Source organism: Notothenia coriiceps, unplaced genomic scaffold (genome assembly GCF_000735185.1).
Source record: "Notothenia coriiceps isolate Sejong01 unplaced genomic scaffold, NC01 NC01_scaffold00032460, whole genome shotgun sequence".
Taxonomy (NCBI): domain Eukaryota; kingdom Metazoa; phylum Chordata; class Actinopteri; order Perciformes; family Nototheniidae; genus Notothenia; species Notothenia coriiceps.
In genome coordinates, this window is record NW_011365161.1 from 53,012 (window position 1) to 73,584 (window position 20,573).

At 39.2% G+C, this 20,573-nt stretch overlaps 1 protein-coding gene across 1 annotated transcript; it reads right to left on the reverse strand.

The window, feature by feature from the left end:
- Positions 1-14,216: 14,216 nt before the first annotated feature.
- cunh5orf15 (chromosome unknown C5orf15 homolog) lies at positions 14,217-20,322 on the reverse strand. Its single transcript, XM_010789030.1, has 4 exons — positions 20,174-20,322; positions 17,334-17,533; positions 16,575-17,303; positions 14,217-15,872 (listed from the first exon to the last, which is right to left on the reverse strand). Exons 1-4 carry the CDS (start codon positions 20,298-20,300, stop codon positions 15,738-15,740), a joined length of 1,191 nt encoding a protein of 396 aa, XP_010787332.1. The 5' UTR covers positions 20,301-20,322; the 3' UTR covers positions 14,217-15,737.
- Positions 20,323-20,573: the final 251 nt, after the last annotated feature.

Genomic DNA, 20,573 nt, shown 5'->3' on the forward strand with positions numbered 1-20,573 from the left:
GTGTCCTTTTGTCGTCGGCCAACTTGTGACTTCCTTTGAACCGTGCTTTGTTGTGTAGCCGTTTAATTCCTTTCACGGGGAGAATTGTTTCAGTTGCATCTTGCTGTCTCTACAGCACACCGGCTGGCTCAGCGTCCATGCTTGGTTTTCACGCCTGTAAGCAAATGGAAGAGACTTAAATTGGAGACTTTTCAGTTTGCATATCGGGTTTTCATTTCTTTATCCTCAGTATTATGTCTGGTCGTATGAGTTACTATTTGTGAAGCGTTGTTGTATGATTGTCATGTTTTGTCCATTAGTCAATTTTAGTGTGAATTAGAATGTTTGATTGTTGTTGGTTTTTTTTAATATATGTGTCAGTGAATATGGCTTTAATTTGATATGGTGTTTTGTGGTGTTGTTTTTATTACTGGTTTTATTTATTTTTGCGTTGAAAGCTTGGGTATCCCTACGTGAGTGTAGTTATCCGTCTTGACTTTATAATGTAGGTATTATTGTTATGGAGAGATTATAGGCTAGTAACATGATATTTTTTCAGACTAGATAGAGGTTTCCAGATAGCAACAACTATAGGTTAGGGTGGGCGTGGTTGGTGTTTTTTATTTGTAGTGTGTTTTGGAGTGTGGTGTGAGCGCGCGTGGGGGTTGGGTGTTTGTTGTGGGGTTTTTTTGGGTATGGTGGTGTTGTTTTTTGACTGGTTTTTGTTTTTGTTTTGTTTTTGTTTTTTGTTTTGGTGTCTGTGTTGGTTTTTGGGTGTTTTTGTTTTTGGGGGGTGGGGGTTTTTTTGGGTTGGTTTCTGGGGTTGTTTGTTTTTGGTTGGTGTGTTTGTTGGTTTTTTCGTTTTTGTTTTTTTTTTTTTGTTTTTTTTTTTTTGTTTTGTTTTTTTTTTCTTTGTTTTTGTGGTTGTTGTTTGGTCCAGGGCATGGTTGTGGAGCCGCTTTTGAAGCGGCTATTGTTCACTCCTAACAATTGATTGGTTTGATTTCAAAGCAGTCCTGATCTTTCATTACTGGCGTGTTTCATTATATCAGCTTGTAAGCTACGGGCACTGATGCACACACCCACAACACACACACACCACACACACACACACACACACACACACACACACACACACACACAAACACACAGCACACACACACGCACACGCACACCACACCACACGCACTAACTCTAATAACCTAATTAAAATGGCCCCGGTTAAGCACATGCGTCAGGGCCTAGCATGGGTAGGGTGTAGGCATGTGAGGACGGGGTTCCAGCAGGGGGGGGTGCACAAATCTCAACTAAACGCAAAGTGATTAGACAAACTTTGCAGATATTAAGCTGTTCAAAATAGAAAAATGTCCCCTAAGCCTCTTGTACAAGCCGCTGGACCTTGGTCAGACAAGGCCTGCTTTTGTTTCAACAGGCCAGAGGCATGGGCAGCGTGTGATTATGTTGTGTGTGTGGGTTGTGTGTGTGTGTGTGTGTGTGTGTGGTGTGTGGGTTGTGTGTGTGGTGTGTGTCATCAGCCTGTGTGCAGGATGAGGGAACACGACTTATCCAGCATGTTTGTGCAAATGACATGCAGGAAACTTGAGTTCTAATCATAATGTGGCAATATGTGAATAATAGATGTCTCAAAATGTCCATTAAAATACCCAAACAACTTGTGAATTAGGGTAAAACAATATGGTTACTAAAGAGACAGAACAGAGCACACAAGGAACAAATCTTAATTAAAATGGGAGGGGAAAGAATACCTGAGATTCCAATTCTACCTGACTCGGCTGATATTCATTGTTGTCCTAATTTGTAAATGATTGATTTCTTTTGTCCTTTGTCCATGTTACGTGCATAAACATGCTGTGCCCTCAAGAAACATCTTAGAGAGATAGGGAGGGAAAAGAGGGTGTTTTGGATGAAAGGCTCACTCTGCTTGATAAGGGAGCCACCAGAGTCTGGTGTGTGACAAGGCCTGGCCCTGTCATCACAGAGCTCCTGTTGTGGCTGAGAATACCACTCACTCCCTACCTACCCCCTCCCCTCACGCCACCCCAGAGAGATGAGAGAGAGAGAGAGAGAGAGAGAGAGAGAGAGAGAGAGAGAGAGAGAGAGAGATGAGAGAGGTGGGGAGACAGTCAGACAGACAGAAAGAGACCATGTGAGGTTATGTCATATAAACAGATTAGTGCCAAGACCCCCCCCCCCCACCTCACCCCATATCCCTGCACTGGCCACCCTCTACCACCCATGACCTCCCCCCACCCTGCATCACTCCGTCCTGGCCGGTATCGGCCCTTCATTAGGAATGCTGGTCGGTTCCTGCTCCGGATCCCCTATAGCTCACCCACCCCAGTACCCCCACCACCCTCTTTCCGTAGTTATAGACTACAACAAGTTGGAGTTCAGACGCAAAATTGTTCATGTCTTATATTGGGACCTGTTACATCGCTGAACAATGATAAACAGGAGCTAGCCAATCAGTCATATAACTTTGAAGTCATTTTTGGACAACATTGTCAAATGCTTTCTAATTCTGGCTTGATAAGATCTGCTGTTTTTCTCAAATTGTTATGATTGTAGATGTAATAGCTTCTTGGTTTTGGAGGGTTGGTCATAACGTAATATACTATAAGGTGGCAATAAAGCATTTTGCCTGCTTCCCTGGTGACTTGAGACTTGTCTTGTCTTGAATGACTTGAGCTAGCGATAAGGCCTCAAGTTATAAGGTAATTCTACAGTAATAACCTTAAGCCTTCACTTGCACTTGTCATTAATTACTTAAGGTTTGCCTTTTCTACAGTGACTCAAGTGTTGACCCGGACAGTTCTCGAGTAACTCAAGACTTGACTTCCACTTGCCATGTTGTGGTGAAAAGAGCAACTTTTCTTAGGTTCGGATGGATGGAGAGAATAACTGGTGTTTCAGTGATAGAGAAAGGAATCACTGGGGGAAAGGGGGTATATCCGGGGTACGATGTTGAATAGGCTTTAAAAAAATGACCTGCTCTCATAGCTGGCCATAATTTTAGCATTATTTAATACAAACAAATTCCTTTCGAGATAACTCACAGTGTGACAGTTATCAGCACCTTCAATATGTGTGGCAGTCGTTGGAGTATCCACCACTTTAGGACTTGACCTCGACATCGTCCTTCACCCGGCCCATCGGGCTCTGCACTTCCCGTATCTCTGTCACATTGACACTGGCATTCTTTCACGTTAGCGCATCGCAGTGCCGCAGATAGGCCTGCCAGACACCCCCTGTGCTCTCCCAGTATCTATGTCACACACACACACACACACACACACACACACACACACACACACACACACACACACACACACACACACACACACACACACACACACACACACACACACACACACGGTTAATTGGTAACTACAGTTTATGGGTAGCCGGGAACTTTTAGTTTGAGTACGTTGTAGCGAGAAGACGCATGAGATAATATGTCGGCTTTTGGTGAGTTATGACCACACGTCTGTATGTTTGAGAGATATGTCTAAAGTCAGACGCTGTGTGAGATTAGGGACGCTGCATGTGTCGTTTTAATTTGAAGTTCTTGTTGACGTGGTTTTGTTTTTGTCTCATGGCCGTGTGAGGGTCGACCAATTTAAGTTTAAATGTCGACTGCTTTGGAAAACATGAAATAGTTGTTTCTGAGCCATTGTGTGTGTGTGTGTGTGTGTGTGTGTATGCATTTGGAACATTTCTTTATCTATGCATACCTCGCTAACGGTTGTGTCCTTTTGCCAAATGCCTACATTAACAATTCAATGATATAAAACATCTTCGGTTTTATTTCTCCTCTGAACCTAATCCACATTCATTGCACAATGATTTAACAAGGTTTTTTTTTTTCTTTGAGAAGTTATTCCCCTCCTTTGACTCTTCAATCAATACCAATAAAGTGTTCTAGTTATCTATTTTAACCCCCTTCAACAACCAGCAGATCAATACCCATCTGTCATGGTTTCACCCGCTGAATGTTATCGCTTTGGCCCGGAGATTAGACCGCTGTAGCATCTTATCCTGACATTTTCTGTTATCCTGAGTTATGTAGGTTAGAAGGAGAGGTCTATCTTGGTGCTTTTCAGTCTTTACTGGCCCAATTGCCTCATACCGAAGGCATCAGGTTCAGTTAGTCGCAGAACGACTTTTTAACTTAAAATGTTTATTTTAAGAATTCCAACATTATTATCTTTCTATGTAGATTTTCTCTCTAACGGAGCTTTATGAAGCTTAATTTTTTTAATCTAATTTTAGGATATTTGCGATGATAAATTGCATTTTCTGATTGTTTGAATTTGCAACAAAACCCTGATATTTAACCATTTCTGATCTTGTTATCTGTTGTTTTAGTTTTAAAACAGTGGACTGGTTGACATTTCGATAAGTAGCCATGTAAAGTGTTCCCCCTTTGGGTAAACCTTACCACACATACATATTATTTATATATTAAAACCTGTGATTTGTCAAAATGGGAACTGCATTCTTCTACTAGGTGTATGTGTTTAGAGTTAGGGTTTTCTCAATTTATGTGTTGCACTATAGTTTTTATCCTATGGGAGTATTTTTCGATGCTCTTCTGTTTAGTATTTCTTTGTCTATTTCCCCCCTAGTTTCCTTGTTTCTACAGGCCTTTAAAACACCATTGAATATAAATTGAAAAAGGTATAACCCTTGTTAACGAGGACCCTTATTCTGTCACATTGGTGTGGAGGGTCATCCATATCCCAGGCTGCCACATCACCAAACCAGGTCCATCCTTCATCCCTTCCCCATCCTTCAAGTCCTGACCACTCTCTTCCATCTGTCAGGCCGGGACTTGACCTCTCACCTCTGGGGGCCCGCCCATCTTGTTACCCCTTACCCTCAGTTGATTGTGTCACTGACCAGCAATGGTTAATGTGTCTTTCTCCACTCTCAGAAAGCAGGGGAAATGTATTACAAATGGTTTTTTAAAAAGTGTCTGAAAGCACCCTTTACAAAAAAACAGAAAGGAAATCACTCAGGATTTTTGTAACATTTTTAAAATAATAAATGTCAAGATAAATTGTATACACTGCTATGTCACTGCTATGTCATGGAATGGAATAATACACATCTAATGAGATACAATTGTTATCCTACTCTCCCTCTTTTGAACACAAGAGCAGGACTTCTTACACTTACACTGTTATTGTGTATCAAATGCTCAGTCCCGTTCCTCACATCTCAAGCAACTTCCAGTCAAGAGTCAAAAGTCCTAAGATAAAAAGAGTACCATTATTCTAGTAACACTATTGCAGAGGAGTATAATAGTCAAATAGTGTATATTTTAATTTCTCTCACCCCCATCCTTCTCCCACATTGCAGTCGCCTCCATTATGAAAATTACAACACCTCTCCCCCCCCTCACTTTCCTCCCTTGCTGCATGCTGCCCTGACACCTCTCTAATAATTCCTCCTGCTATATGGCTGCCGTCAGGTGATGAAATGGTTTCCTTGACCAGAGCGGGGCCTGGCAGTTGTTTTAGTGTTTGGGTTTTAGCAGAGCAATAAAGCATTGCTGGATAACCCCGGCTGACGGAGAGCGATATCTAATAGCCCTGTCGCTCTCGTGCCAAATCACTTGCTGCATTTCAATTAAGGGCTTTTCAGTGGCGAAAAAGGCAATATCAGACATTGACTGTGTGCAAGTTGGTATAGATTCATGGGTGCAGGTTATTTTTCCTGTGGTTACCCACTTCGACCTTAAACTCGCCTATACTGATAATGGTGCATTTTGACAGTAGAAGGGCATGACTTGAAAATACTTTTTTTGTTACTTTACCTAATTTCAATACACTACAACAGAAATAAATCATTTGCAAGAGTATAACTCAACCAGCACTAAAAACGGCATCACTAAATTAGGGCCCCATTTGCATGGATTCAGGGTCATCTGTACCCCCTGATTTCGGGCTTGGTGAAATGTCACAGGTGGATCCTCATATTTACATAATTTAGCTTGGACAACTCTAAAAAAAAAAAGTACCATTCTCTTTAAAAACATTCATACTCATAATAAGGCCTTTTATAGGATATCACAACAAAGGAGAAATTTACTCTGTAAACACACAATGATTATATTATACTTCACCACCACTGTATAAAACACAAACTGCACTTCACTTTTTATCTGTTTCACAATTTTAGCTATTTAATCTGTGTATTACAACCTGAAAGTGGCTGTAGAGCACTAGTTTTGTTTCCAAATGTTACAAAATACTTACCTCAAGTTGGCACATTGAACATAAATAGTGATCTTGCTCACTCTCTCTCTCTCTCTCTTCCTCTTGCTCAGCATCACTTCCCTTTCTTTCTGGTTGCTCCAGCTCAGAGAAGCTTTATCCTCTCTACCTTCTGTTCTATTGTGAGACGATGGTGCCCTCATCAAAGTGAAGCAAAAGGGCGAGGAGAGGGTTCAGCATGCTGTACAAAGAACAGACACATAAACAGTGTGTGTGTGTGTGTGTGTGTGTGTGTGTGTGTGTGTGTGTTAGATTGAGGAACACATTGTTGTTCTCCATGCATTTGCCTCATGAAAGCATCATAGTAAGTGTTATGTATGCAGAGCTACTCTCAATAAATGTACAAAGTGCTTCCAAAAACATACAAGGCAACCAATATCCCATAGCAAAAACAAAAAGTTCAGTTTGCTTGTTTGTGTCATCTATATGTCACTGAATAAGGTTAATACGGTTTGAGGTCTAACAACAGTTCTCTTTATTCCAATAGGCTGTCAATTATTATGTGTCTAGCTTGTTTGTCTACTAATGAATTTCCCTGAAACTTGCATTTGTTTCACATTTAGTGGAAGGAGTGAAAAAACAGTCTGAATGCCTGCAAACTTCAAAGCTGAATTGTGACTCACCTCTCAAAAACATTGAACTTTCTTTAAACCTGCAGTGAGTTTAAAAAAAGAACAACATTCAGTTCAACCAAGCCTTTTCTGTATGAACAGTGCATCAGGGTTTCTAAAGAAACAACATTGACTTCAAAGTTTGGAAGAAAAAAAAGAGTGTGTTTTGAGAATTTAAGTTTTTGAAATCCCTTTAAGGTTTTCTTAATTATACAGAATAATACAGTACATAGGGTTAGTTGAATATAACCCTGAGTATTTGTATTACTTGTATTCCACCACGGCGTAGTTATTCAGAGTTGTATCTAAAATGCAGGTCTAAAAGTGTCAAGCTAATGGTAGCCAAGAATAAAAAACTCCATTCAAACTCACAAAACGAATGACAACATCTTGAGGATTAAGCTAATGTGCAAACTAAGAAATACAGCAGGAGAAAGTCCATTTAAATAGAAAAAGCTTCATCATTGTGGGACCAAACTGTAAACTTCAGTGCATTGCTACATTTCTCCGTGTACATTCAACAATAGTCAGTCAGTAAAACATTGTTTTTACAGAGGCAGAAATGCATTGTGTAAGTGTGCATACATGAGTGTTGTCATGCATGTTCCAAACATGCAAACAAAACAGCTGTTGTATAGAAACATTGCTGCATTGCTACATACCGCTACCGATGGTCAAAAAGGATACCTTAAATACAGAGCACTGGCAAACCTGGCTACACACACAAGTGTTTATGAAGATGTTTCACCTGCGATTTACAGACAATTTATTTCAACTTTAAAGAAAGCTGTAGACAAGTTTCCTTAACAGAAAAAATATATATCTACTTAAAAAAGTCATTGTCATCATTACAGTATTCTTCTTCACACACAAACCATTTTGAAGGCTGTAAAACTATCTTCATTTAGGATAAGTGGATAAGTTAGTACAGGGATCACGTTTGAAAAAATAACTTCTTTAAATTAAAAATAAAAGTTTACCCTGACACACATGGTTCTTTACAAAATCCTTGCTAATTAAAAAGTGTCTGGACAGAGAAACTGGTGTAAGCTAATGTGCAGAACTTACAGAGAACTATAGAACTATAGTCTGCTAATGATCTAAGAACAACTTGTCAAATTTCCCAAAGAACAACCTAAAAAAAAAAAGACTCAGCTACCGACTCTGTCAAAATACTGGGATCAGTGTTAAAAAAGCCCCCAGGCAGATATTTCTCATAGCCAGAGGATATAGACAGAATGTTTCCTCTAAAGCCGTGAAATACTGTGGAGAGCAAGCCAAATACAGGAGGGCCAATTAATGCAAAGAAGACATACCTAAAAGTACATCCACATAAATACATCAACACCCATCGAACAGGCTGCCTATCAGAGGAGGGAAGAGTAAGATCAAAGCAGCAACGGCATAGAGACAAGGGGGTTTGGATTTAGACAGAGCTGAGAGAAACGACAAATGATGTGAAGGAGAGAGAGAAAGGAGGATACAGAATCGAGGACAGCCGGAAAAAAACAGGTGAAAGATTGATAAAGAAAAGAGAAGAGAAAGACAGAGAGGGAAAATGAAATGCTCAGATCTAAACCGTCTGAGAGGAAGGCAGAAAAAGATTTAAAAGAGTTTTCGAAATTTGGTTTTGATGGATAGAGTAACTCCCTTGAGTAGAGAATAGATACAAATAAAAAAAGACAAATGACAATGGCTGATAACATGTTCAGAGTACAGATAGAGGAAAAAGAAAAGAAAAAAGCACCAGGAGGTAGATAGTGACAAGAACTTTGAAGAGGACTTAAAAAGAGCACATAATGAAGGTTCTGATAGGGAGAATAACATCAACGCTTTAAACTGCAGGTGTGAGTCCGCTGCTGGAATGGACAGGTACACTTCCAAGATCTGTTATGAAGTTATTTAACATTGATTGTTCTTGCAACTCATCGTCTGATTTCATCATAATAATACAGAAAAGACCGGCTTTTTTTATCCACCACCCTGCTAGCAGTGTGTGAAATAAACATGGCCGGATTCAAACACTAGAAGGCCCTGAGGCAAAATAAACTCTAGGCACCTACTGAAAATGTGTTGGGATGTTAAAGGCATCCAAATTAGGTAAAAATACCTTTTTCTATTTGTTTCACTAATAACTAAAGTTTTACGTCTACTGTTTAAGCCGGCTAACATCAGAGAACTTTTATTGCCTAAAACCAGGTTCTGGAAACTAGAAAAATGAGAGCAAAATGTGCAAACCTGAAAACCAGAAGAAAAACTTCCACCCTTTTCTGTATCAAGTTGTGTCATGACTATCTTTGGGATTCTTACAACTAAATGTTGACCTCTCTAGCAGGAACTCAAAATGTGTATGTCACTGTAAGGAAAAGATATACTGAGAAAGACAGTTCTGTCAAATTGCCACTTGGTGCTGCCAACGCACAACCTTTCCATTTGCAGCAACAAGTCATAAATAGAGGGGACTCTTGAAGGACAGACGCATAAAGACAAAAGGAAACATGGTGAATTCACAGATATTATATAAACTATACATACATATTGAAGCATTTTCTCTTCCCTCTCATAGTACTGTGCTATATGTGCAGCACACTACATTTTCTTATTAAATACCTCCATCTAATCTAAACAGCTCGGTCCATCTTTTGTGATCGCCTCAGGTCATTTCTGTGCCTCTCCCATCTCCAAGCCATAAATATGATGGCCCCTGTATCTTTCTACTGAGCCGAGAGTGAAAAGAAAGAGGCTACACTCTTAATGCGAGCTAAGCAGAAGATAAAGAACGAAGGCGGTTAAGCTTTGTCAACACACAAAACTCTGAGAGATAAAACAGGATGGAGAAAACATAAAGCCTGGACTGTGGACATTATGTGCAGTTCCTGGGAGACTGGGCCATAAAACACACACACACACACACACACACACACACACAGGAAATTAAACATAAAGAAAGCTGGAAGAGTAATCCAGGCCCTCTTCTGGTTCACAAAGGTAAAGAACGACAAAGTCACTAGTTTGTATTTTCCATGAAGTGCAGCCTGAAATGCTTCCAAATGTATGAAAGCTTGAAAGAATCCCAGTTCATCCAAGAAAGAAAATCCTAAAGCCTCTGTTGTTTTGCCTTTACAAAAAGGTCTGTGGCCTAAAATCCCATTGTTAACCTCATGCTGTGTTTTCACTCTCTGTGCCACCAAAAAAAAGAAATACTCTGCTCTGGATTTACTACTTTTCATCCTGCCATTTATAAGGCATTGAGACATCCCAAGAGGGTATATAGTGAAAAGCCTTTAGCTGAAAATGGCTTTACATCCCATGTGTGCACATTCAAACACTGAATCCAAACCCAAAGACGAGTTCATTGCACAAAAGTGATCAAAACAGTTGGAGGTGGATGGAAATGTGGATGATATTTTCTATACAACAGATTATTAAGAAAATATTATAGATTTATATCAAAGGATAATCATATTGTTTTACTTTTAATAGTGATGCATCCACAATATGTAATTTCACCCTTTTTCTTCACACAACATAAAACTAGAACTAAGTAAACAAAACAATCAGATAAAGTAGTGTTAAACTCACCTGTTTTCTCTTCTTGTTCTGCCTTCAGTGTTTGGAGGGAAAAAAGGAAGTGACAGGCCTGAGGGGCGGGGCTTTATCAACTTTGGAGGGGAGTGTTCTGTACATGATTGACAGTCTAGGTGCTGATGCCCCGAAAAAACCTAATTGGTCAAACGTTTCTTCCTATCCTATCCCTATGTCATTTATCAACTGCACATAATGCGAAAATGTGCCGGAACTCTCTACTATGATTTTTGCACTCGATATATTGAACAAACCTTCCATTCAACAGCCATCCTATTTTAATTAAATAGCCAGAATCTTTTCAACGCTCAAGAAGGTTACCATTTAAATGATTATTAAGGGAATCAACATTCTTCATCATAATGATGAGAAAGTTATGTTCTTACTGCACAGGCAAAATAATCCTATGGCTATTTAGAATTAACATATTCTATTTTATTTTTTTCTGAAAGGCCTTAAATGAAAGTTATCTGGTTGATGTGAAAATACTCATTTACTTTGCTTCCTTAAAAAAGAATTTCCCAGAGTCCCCATGAGCGCAATTATTATACTTCTTCCTTTTGCACCATAAAAGTTATTTTGTAAGAGCACCATAGGTGAGAACAATTACAATGAACCTTTTTATTGGTTTCCAGTTGCTGGATTGACTTTGTATGTCCATTACTTTGAATGCTACCTTTTTAGTACCCAAGAGTATCTTAAAAACCAGACACGTACACAGTATCTGCTGAGGGTTGAAGTCCAACATTACCAAAACCTTTAATGGAGCCGGACTTGTCAGTGTGAGTCCTCCAGTTGATCTCTCCCACTGATGAGGAAGCTAATATGCCAGGCCACATGACCCGATCACTACCTCGTGTGCTTTGATCAACTATTTTATCTGCCTTACCCTCAGGTTTATTGAAATTCAATATATTGTAAAAAGCATACCTGCTGGAATCGGGTTTTTGAAAAAGCGAGTAGACCTAATCCAGCAGATGCTGAAAGTACAGAAATTATTACAGAGACGGCAGGAAGGGCAATATCCATCAGGATTGCCATTGATTGATAGTTTTACACAAGCGATCCGATTGTTCAAAAATGTATTCCAGCTGTGGGAATTATTGCCATAAATCTGGCGGTTTCAAGGTTGTTTGATTGCAATGCCAGCGTTTGCCTGGTTTCCATGGGAAGATGTTATTGATCTGTCTTTTGCTGGAGAAAAAACATTCAGACAATAAAGCTGTAACTATAGTTATAAATTGTGAGCATTGATGTCGTAACGAAGCAAGATATCTTTACTATATGTCCAATCAAAGGCTGAGGTGTAGCACCCAGTCATTTGGGATGATTTTCAGGATTCATCTTTATTTAACTATCTCCTCCACATTAGACAAGAACATAATAATAATTGAATCACAAAACGAAAATGTGTTGTTTTCTGTCTTTTTATTTTTAAAGGCCATCAACTACGACACAATTAAGAATTCTGAATTTCTGTCATATGGATGAAGGGTGCATGGGGGTCATTTTGGTTGATTTTAGACAATTTTTGAGCTTTTCTAATTTCATTACAGCCTATTTCCACACATTTTGAGAGAGATTATACATTAAGATGCCCTAAACCTCTAAAGAATGTTGATCCCTTGAAAAATGTTTTATGAAAGTTAAAGAAAACCTTTTTTAAATGCTACCAAAAAACTATTGTCAAGACTTTCACCCTTCACTGATCAAAAGTAGTTGTGAGATTTTCCAGCTGGTAGATTTCATTTGCTGCTGTCTCTCAGATAGTTTCGCCTGGCATATCTTTGTACAAATATCAACACAGCGTGATTATCTTATCTGCTGATGACACGCACCAAGCAGACATCACCTCTTGCTCTTCAATCTGAAACAGGGTAGATAAATGGAGTTAGAGACTTGAAAAAAAGCATGTTTTGACACAGAAAAGGTCAAATCTTTCACCCACATTCATATTAAACCTACAGAAAATAGAGATGCCATTTCAAAATCATGTGCACAACCGATTTCAGTTCATGTCTTCACACCAAGATAATAAAATAAATAAGTGTTCAGTGCAGTTTTTACACAACATCAACATTTTTCAAGCTGCAAAAGAATGAAGGATTTATTTTGTTTTTTAAGTGAATAATGACAACTTTTTATTACATTTTCTGCCAAATATTATTGCAAAAGCAGGCTCTGTAGGAATCATATATTGTATCCTTTTGAAATATTCCCTTGCTTTATTCCCTTTTAAATAATTTAATTCCAAAATAAGATTATCACGCCTTTGAAAAAAATGTCTTTGACAGAATGACTTCTGGGAGATAACATTGTTTGTGGAAAATACTTTTAAGAAATTAAAGACTAATTTTAACAAAAGTTAATGATAATAAAGTAAGTTTGAACTTGTTGAATTCTGTCACGCTGCGGTTTATAGTACGGCCTGTCAAAGCGGACAATTGGCTAGTCAAACATGTCAAACTGGCTCTGTCTCTCTCTCTCTCTCTCTCTCTCTCTCTCTCTCTCTCTCTCTCACTCTGCTTCCATCCGTCTCGTCACTCCGTTTACAAACTTTAAAGGCAGAGATTCCGAAATAAACTTTTTTGCTCTTTTGCTGTCCTTAAAATCCATCCCAGTAGTGTTGTGTGACATTAAAGATTCACACGCTGGCTCATTTGTTCTCCCTTTGGTGTTACTGAGGGATTCTGGGTTATCTTGGCACATATGGCTACCATCACACACCTTTAAAAAAAGCATAAAAGTGTTGAGGGTTTTTCAGCTCAAATTCCCTTTATTATGCTGATGTGTGGATGTCACACAGAGAGGGAATAGAGCGGAAAACCAAATGCAAAATGACATTCTTATTTGCTCAGGTAAAAATGTCGATGTAGAGTTAGATACACACACATACAGTACACACTCGCTTTGTAGTCTCTTACACAGTGCAAGGTAACACACCACCATCTTTTACTGGGTTGAAAGACACAGTAGAAAATGTGACCATGAAATACAGTACAGGTTTTTCAGATCAGATATTTGTGTGTGTGTACTGCCTCCTTGTGGTAAAGTTACTTATTACCCTGATACAGCTCTAAGCCTTTTCACAGAGGACATTTTGATAACGAAAGAACAAGAAATAATGAAATTAATGATTCCTTTTAGTTGCTTTGTTTCCTGGTATTCTGCATGCTGGGTCACTTCCACTCTCACAGGAACACTGGAATACAACCATTAGTATAGTGTGTTTTCCCACTAGTAAAATCAGGGGAAAAGCTGTAATTTAAAATGTTGTATTCTTATCGTGTTTATATATTAGGGCTTTAGTACCTGCTTTCTATTTACATTATTTTTTAAAGATATAAATTAAATGCTATGTAGATTTTATAACCTCATGCAGATCAAATACACTTCAATTTATGCTAATGTATATGTTCCTATTTTATAATCTGAACACCCTCTCAGCTTTAAGCCTATGAATACATACTGTATATCATAGCTTTCAACCATACATTCGGATCTTGGACTGTTATTGTCCGAGTAAAAAAAGAGTACACAACTTCTGAGCTTATTACGATTATATGAGATCAAAGTGATTCTCTAGTTAGTGATGTGTTGACTTAATAGGACATGCACTGAACAAAGAGCAAGATAACAGAATGCTCTATGATTGAAATACTCTTTTAATCTGTGTTTTAGATTAATCACATGAGGTCGATCATGAAATCAACAATCACAAGTTAAAGACAGAGAGGACTCTACACAATTTGTGCTTTATTGACAAAAAAAGAGATTTTACATTTCTACTGTTGATTGCAAGAGCAGTGTTGATGCATCCCCTTTACGCAGGAAACCCCTCCCCCCTCCTCCTGTTTGAGCTCATGACTGAACGGCAAAGTGCAAATCACATTACAATTATAACCATTCTGAACCTTTAAATACAAACTGACCTCTGAAAAGTGGCAAAAGTAACAAGAGCTTTAAAACAACAATGTGGATGCATGTGGCAGTTATGGCAATGAATTAAAGGCATGAGACGGCAACAGTCAGAAAAACATGTGGCTGTGAAGAATAAGAAATAAAGTTACGGTCTTTTTTTTTGTTGTGATTTTTTAATCATGTGAACATCAAGCCACGCAGATCTGGCGAACAGAAATAGCAGCGAGCGCAGCAAACGGTACTCTGACAGGAAGTAACTGAAAAGGAAAAGTTCTGTGTGAGCATGAGGAAACACGGCCGTTATATTTTGCCACGATGAAGACCATGAATGATTTATAGAGACTTCACCGAAGTCATAAAACAAAGGGGGCCAGCCCGAGGGTTTATGCATAGCGAAATCTGGGCAGTAGAAGAGATACCGTAGACAAGTCAAATATAAATTGATGAACAAGGAAAAACTTGAGATGAGAACATTCTAGCCATTTTAACAATATTCCCCATCCGTCTTCATTAAATGGCTTAAGCAGATGGAAAGTCCCCCCCCCCGTGAAGAGTCATCCTCCCTAATGTGCAGCGTAATGTCCCAACATGTACTAGAGATGTTACGTCCCATATATAATGTGAAATCAAAATGAAAAGGCTATTATGGATTTTTTTTGCAAAGGTGCAACAGGAAATAGCTGATGGTTAAACAGTTGAAAATAAGTGTGTACTATATTTTAAATCTCAGTGAATGTATGATTTCTTTATAAAATAATAATCAAACTCCTTCTACATGATACACAATTTGTTTTCATTGTTCCTTAATAGTTTACAGTAACGTTCTTACAGTAAGATGTTGGAAGGACTGTGTTTTATGCATTTCTCCTAGATTGATATTGTGGCTAACTGCTAATAGAGAAATCCCTAATTAATCTTTGGGGTAAATAATCAACTGTTAATGAATGCAAGTGAGTATTAAACATATTAAGACAGTATGCAAGAAGGAAAACAAAAACAGGTGTAGAGGGGCTGAAAAACTCCCAAAAAAGACAACTAAAACACCTAAAAACCCAAAATAGCAAATCCCAAAAAGCCATAATTAAGAAGAGAATTACAAATAATAATGCATCAAATAATAATAAAAGATAAACAGTGAAAATATCTCTATGCTGACAACAGAAAAGTTCCAAACAAACATAATCTATCCCAACGACACAGTGCTCTCCAGTTGGCCTGTAAAGCAACAGAAAGCATCGCTCAATCTCCATGACAACGGGATCTCATCATCGCGGCCGGACAGGCAGGAAGGCCAACTGGCTCTGTGCTGCTCTCAACAAACTGTTCTCATGAACCTGGATCAGAACACGTAGTCCCGGGTCATCTTGAGGGACGGCATGGCCTCGTTGACGTTCTGGTCCAGGCGGTGATACTCCACCGTGTTGCGGGAACACAGACCGTCCTTCCAGCGCCGGCTCTGAGCCAGGAGGTAGATCTGACAACGGGAGAAAGGGAGAACGAATGAACAAGGAAATCAAGTTAATCTGATCGACGTAGGGCTGATCAACTGAAGGGTTTTCTTGGTTAAAAGGCGAGCAGGACGGACGAGAGACTGCATAATGAGGATCTTTAATTCAGCTGTTGAACTCTAAGTACATGAGGCCAGCATAATATAGAATATCAAACTTGTCTCAGCTGAAGATATCTGGTTGCTTTTGTTACATTGAAAAGCATTTATTTTATTATGTGAGGTGGTGCAGTTGCTCAAACAATGTGTTATCATGAAAGGAAAATAAGAAATGATTGTCATGCATTACAATTTTAAATAAATAAACTCCAAACAAAGCACTTTGATGTTTTTTTAATCAAACTACTGTTTTTTTTTTTCAATTAATAAAGTGTTTAGACTATAATATGCCCAAATATAAGTTGTGAAAAGTGTCTAGTGCACAGAGCAAAGTCCCAACACTCTCACGCTTCAAGACTGCTTCAAAGTATTCAAAAACAATTACGTTTGAAAAATTAAAAAAAACAGCTAAACCTTAGATTTGACAAGCTGCTATGGTACAATATCACCTTTGGAACTTACAGAGGATAAAGTAATATCAGCTCTGTTCAAACAATACGCATGTCAGCAGCATCACTTCTGGCCTCTACACCTAGAAGAGTGGCCGGCTGTTGTCATGTCAACACTCACCTTCCTCTTGTTGTGATAAGTGATGTAGACAATGGCCACCAGGAAAGCCAGGATGACCAGATGAAAGAAGAAGTGGGAGTCCTCGTCCTCGGTGTTGTAGCTGTCTGCTCCCTTGTAGCGCGTCACCTCCATGTCCTCGGGCTGCAGCCTGCTCGCCGGCTCCCCTTTGGCCATATTCATGCTGTTGTTTTCATAAACGTCGTTGTAGGTGGCGTCATCGTCCTCGTCTTCCTCCTCGGGGTAATTATCCAGATCGATGTGGCGTGCGGGTCCTCCGTCAGTGGTCGGCTGCAGGTCTAGATCAGGTTCCTGCTCTGTGGACGGGTTCACAGCGATGGAGGATTTGTAGTCGTAAAACGGAGCTTCCTTTTCCGTAAAAGGATTGGATGATTCAGGGGTTATGACACGGGCAGTGGTGGGTACTTTGGGAATAGCAGTTGTGGTAGTTTCAGCAACAGCAGGTTTGTCTGTTGACTGGTTTTTGTTGTTTGCAACTTCACCTATTACTGGGTCGACAGGTTCTGGCATCAGAGGATTGTCAGAGGTTTCAATAATGGTGACTGAATCTGGAGTGGTTTCCTCATGGTCCTTCCCCGTGACTATTGGTCTAATGGCTGCTGTGGAGCTGCTTTTAGGGGCTGCTGCTGCTGCTGCTGCTGTGGAGCTGCTTTTAGGGGCCGCTGCTGCTGCTGTTGCTGCTGCTGCTGTGGAGCTGTTTTTAGGGGCCGTTGCTGCTGCTGCTGCTGCTGCTGCTGCTACTGCTGCTGCTGCTGCTGCTGAGCTGTTTTTAGGGGCCGTTGCTGCTGCTGCTGCTGCTGTTGTGGAGTCATTGCCAGCGGGTGTTGAAGGCTTCTTTGATTCTGTGGCAGCCACTACACTCGGTTGAGATGGCGGAGGCACAGTGTCATTTACTTTCTTGTCCACAGTGATAATACTTGGAGACGCATTTTGTGTTGATGCTAGAAACAAAGGAATAACAATGCAAGAAAAAAAGGTCAGTTACATTCTCCTTAAAAGCAATAGAACATTAACTAGAACAGACTGAGAACCGTTACAGCTCTAGTTTGCATAGTCGAATAAATATTTATTTTGAATGAAGGACGGGTTCTCTATAAAGTTCAATTAATTATTAAGCCAATGAGTCCAAAATGAATATGAGTTCTCAGTTCTAACCCATTTGAAGAAATACAACTTAATCTAAAGTTGCTGACAACCACACTCTCAATCAATCAATCAATCAATCAATCAATCAATAACAGTAAGGTCTTTCATAGAGTTCTAAAAATAGAATTAATGCAAATACAGACATGACTAATGCCATAAAACTGCACCGTGTGCCAACACCACCGGCAGCTATGGCTGTGAAAAGGAGCTTGTTCTGATACTCAGTGACCCTTGTGCTGCCTCAGAAAATCAGGAGTAGTTGGAGTACCTGTTTAACTAGTTTATTAAGACTGCAGTGTAACAGCAGACACGACATTTCTGTTTCATCATAAAAAAATTATGTACTTTCATTTTCAAGAATCTATCAACTACCGTTTCTACTACGTGTGAGCTGAACTCAGACATGCATCGTGCCAGCTTTCCCCAAATCAATGACGCTGTTTTACCAACAAGTGTCAACATTATTTAATCCTGTGGGAATAGGAGGTGTTGCCTAGGAAGGGACGGGAGGAAAACACTGGAGGACTTGAAGCACTGGGTAAGACGTTCCCAGGAGAAGAAAGGGACTATTCATACACATGGGCAATAGCCAGCATAAATAATCACTGAACAGGAGATCTTTGTGAAGGTAAAAGTTATAGGCCGTGCTGCATCAAACAGCATGTAGGAGAGGCAGCCTTGAGCCGCTTGAGTCACACTCGACAAAATGCCTTCATATTTAAGTTAAATGTCCTTAAATACAAATTCTTATTGACAAGTAATGGGTTATTTTCCTCCAGTCTTGCTTAAAGCTGCACTCTTGGAACATGGATGTTGCTCAAAATGAATACAGCCGTTAACTTTAGTCTATAAATGTTGCTTGTATTTCAACTAAAACAGTATTTAGCAGCTTGTGGCTGTTCAAGTAATGGTCTCATGGGAAATAGTTCCATTAGTAATGTCAGATCACAAGACTTGCTGAACAAATCTATTACCAATCAATGCATGACTTGCCTATCACATACTTAAGGTGTATGTGGATAAACACATCCATAGCACTTCATTTGAAAAGAATAGAGAACACAGGGCAGCGATTCAGCACCACTGATTTTATCTCAACAAATGTAAGCCAGTAGTAGCCCTGGTCAAAGTTCATTAATGCATGACAGGGCCTGAGACATTTAACAGCCTTTACTATGGTCCCAGTTCCTTGATGGTAGACTTCAAAGGGGTTGTTTAATAAGCTGTGGTGGTAATGGAGTGACAGGGGTTACTTAACAGCGCAGATATATGAAAAGGACATCTGGACCCACTAACAAATCACAAGTGCTTAAGAGGTGTCCCTGCAGGCCACCACAAATATAACCTTTACCTACAATATGGGGTGGAAGAAGTGCTCAGATATTGTGCTTAAGTAAAAGTAGAAGTACTAAAGTGTAGGAATGATCTGTTACAAGTGAAAGTCCTAATGTTACTCAAGTATCAGCCTCAAAATAAACTTTAAGTACCAAAAGTAAAAGTACTCGTAATGCAGATTGGCCCACTTCAGAATAATATATTTGATATGTTTTGATTATAATTATTGAACATTAAAGAGTTATCAAAGATGTTAACGGTGCAGCTAGTTTTAATGACTTTGTATACTGCAGGGTAGCTTGTGGATTTACTCCAGGTGTAACTAAAGTCTGATGTATGTGTTAATTATATTTAACAGCATGTATACAAATGTGCAAAGTAACTAAATAAATATATTATATAAATGCAGTGGAGTAAAAGTACACTATTTACCCTTGAATTGTAGTGGAGTAGAAGTACTGAGTAGTAAACAATTGAAGTACTCAGGTAAAGTACAAATAGCTATAATACAATGTGTTCTTAAGTACAGTACTTGAGTACATCTAATTAGTTGCTTTGAGCACAGGGTAGGAATTGTTGCTTGTGATGTTGTCGAGCTGGAAGTTTGGTTATTTAATCATGGCTTCCTCTTTCTGGTTATGACTTGTTTGTTATGGCCGTAACGTTTCTGTAGGATTCATGAACTTAGTAAAACATTATTAAGTCCAAATAAGAAAGCTTAATGCACATTTCACATCGTCTTAAACGAATAAACAATTATCAACCTTTTGAAATTGACGTCAGAACGTTACAACGTATTTTCAATCGAAGGAGTCACATTTAAAACCTTAAACAACTTATTATTATCGAAATAGTTATTGAACAGAACTGTAATCCTTTAACAAGGACTCGAATTGAAAAAAAATACTGTTTTAAGACTTTTCCGGGACATACAGAAAGCCTGTCATCGTCCCTCTCACTTGACAGCATAGTTGCTAGCATGACGCACTAGCAAACTAGCTACAGTAACGTTGACAGTGGCTAGCTAACTAGCAGCACTGTTGGTCGGCTTTAAAACAAAGCATTCATCTTATCAAGAACTTCAAACAAGTGTAACATACCTATCGCCGTGTTGCTGTTGTTTACCGGAGCTGACAGGCAGCCACTGACTAACAGCTGAAGGAAAATAACCAGAGAAAGAGCACAAATATTTCCCCTGCTTCGCCCCATCGTTCTGCACGTCGCCATGTTGATGTGTGAGTAACTGGAGGAGGGGTTAGCATGGCCACATGATGCGGGATGTTAGACAGGGAGAGAGTGATTTTGTTCTGTTTTCTTGATGTTTATAATCAGCTGTCATGGCCTCAGTGTTTATCCTTGATCATGTCAAAAAATTATAAAGTAATTCGATTAAATTAAATCGTGGAGTCTTCATATCAGCTAATGCCGTGATCAAATATTCACCAGCAGGTGTAAAGTAACCAGGTAGATCTACTCATGTACTGTAGCGAAGTAGCCTAC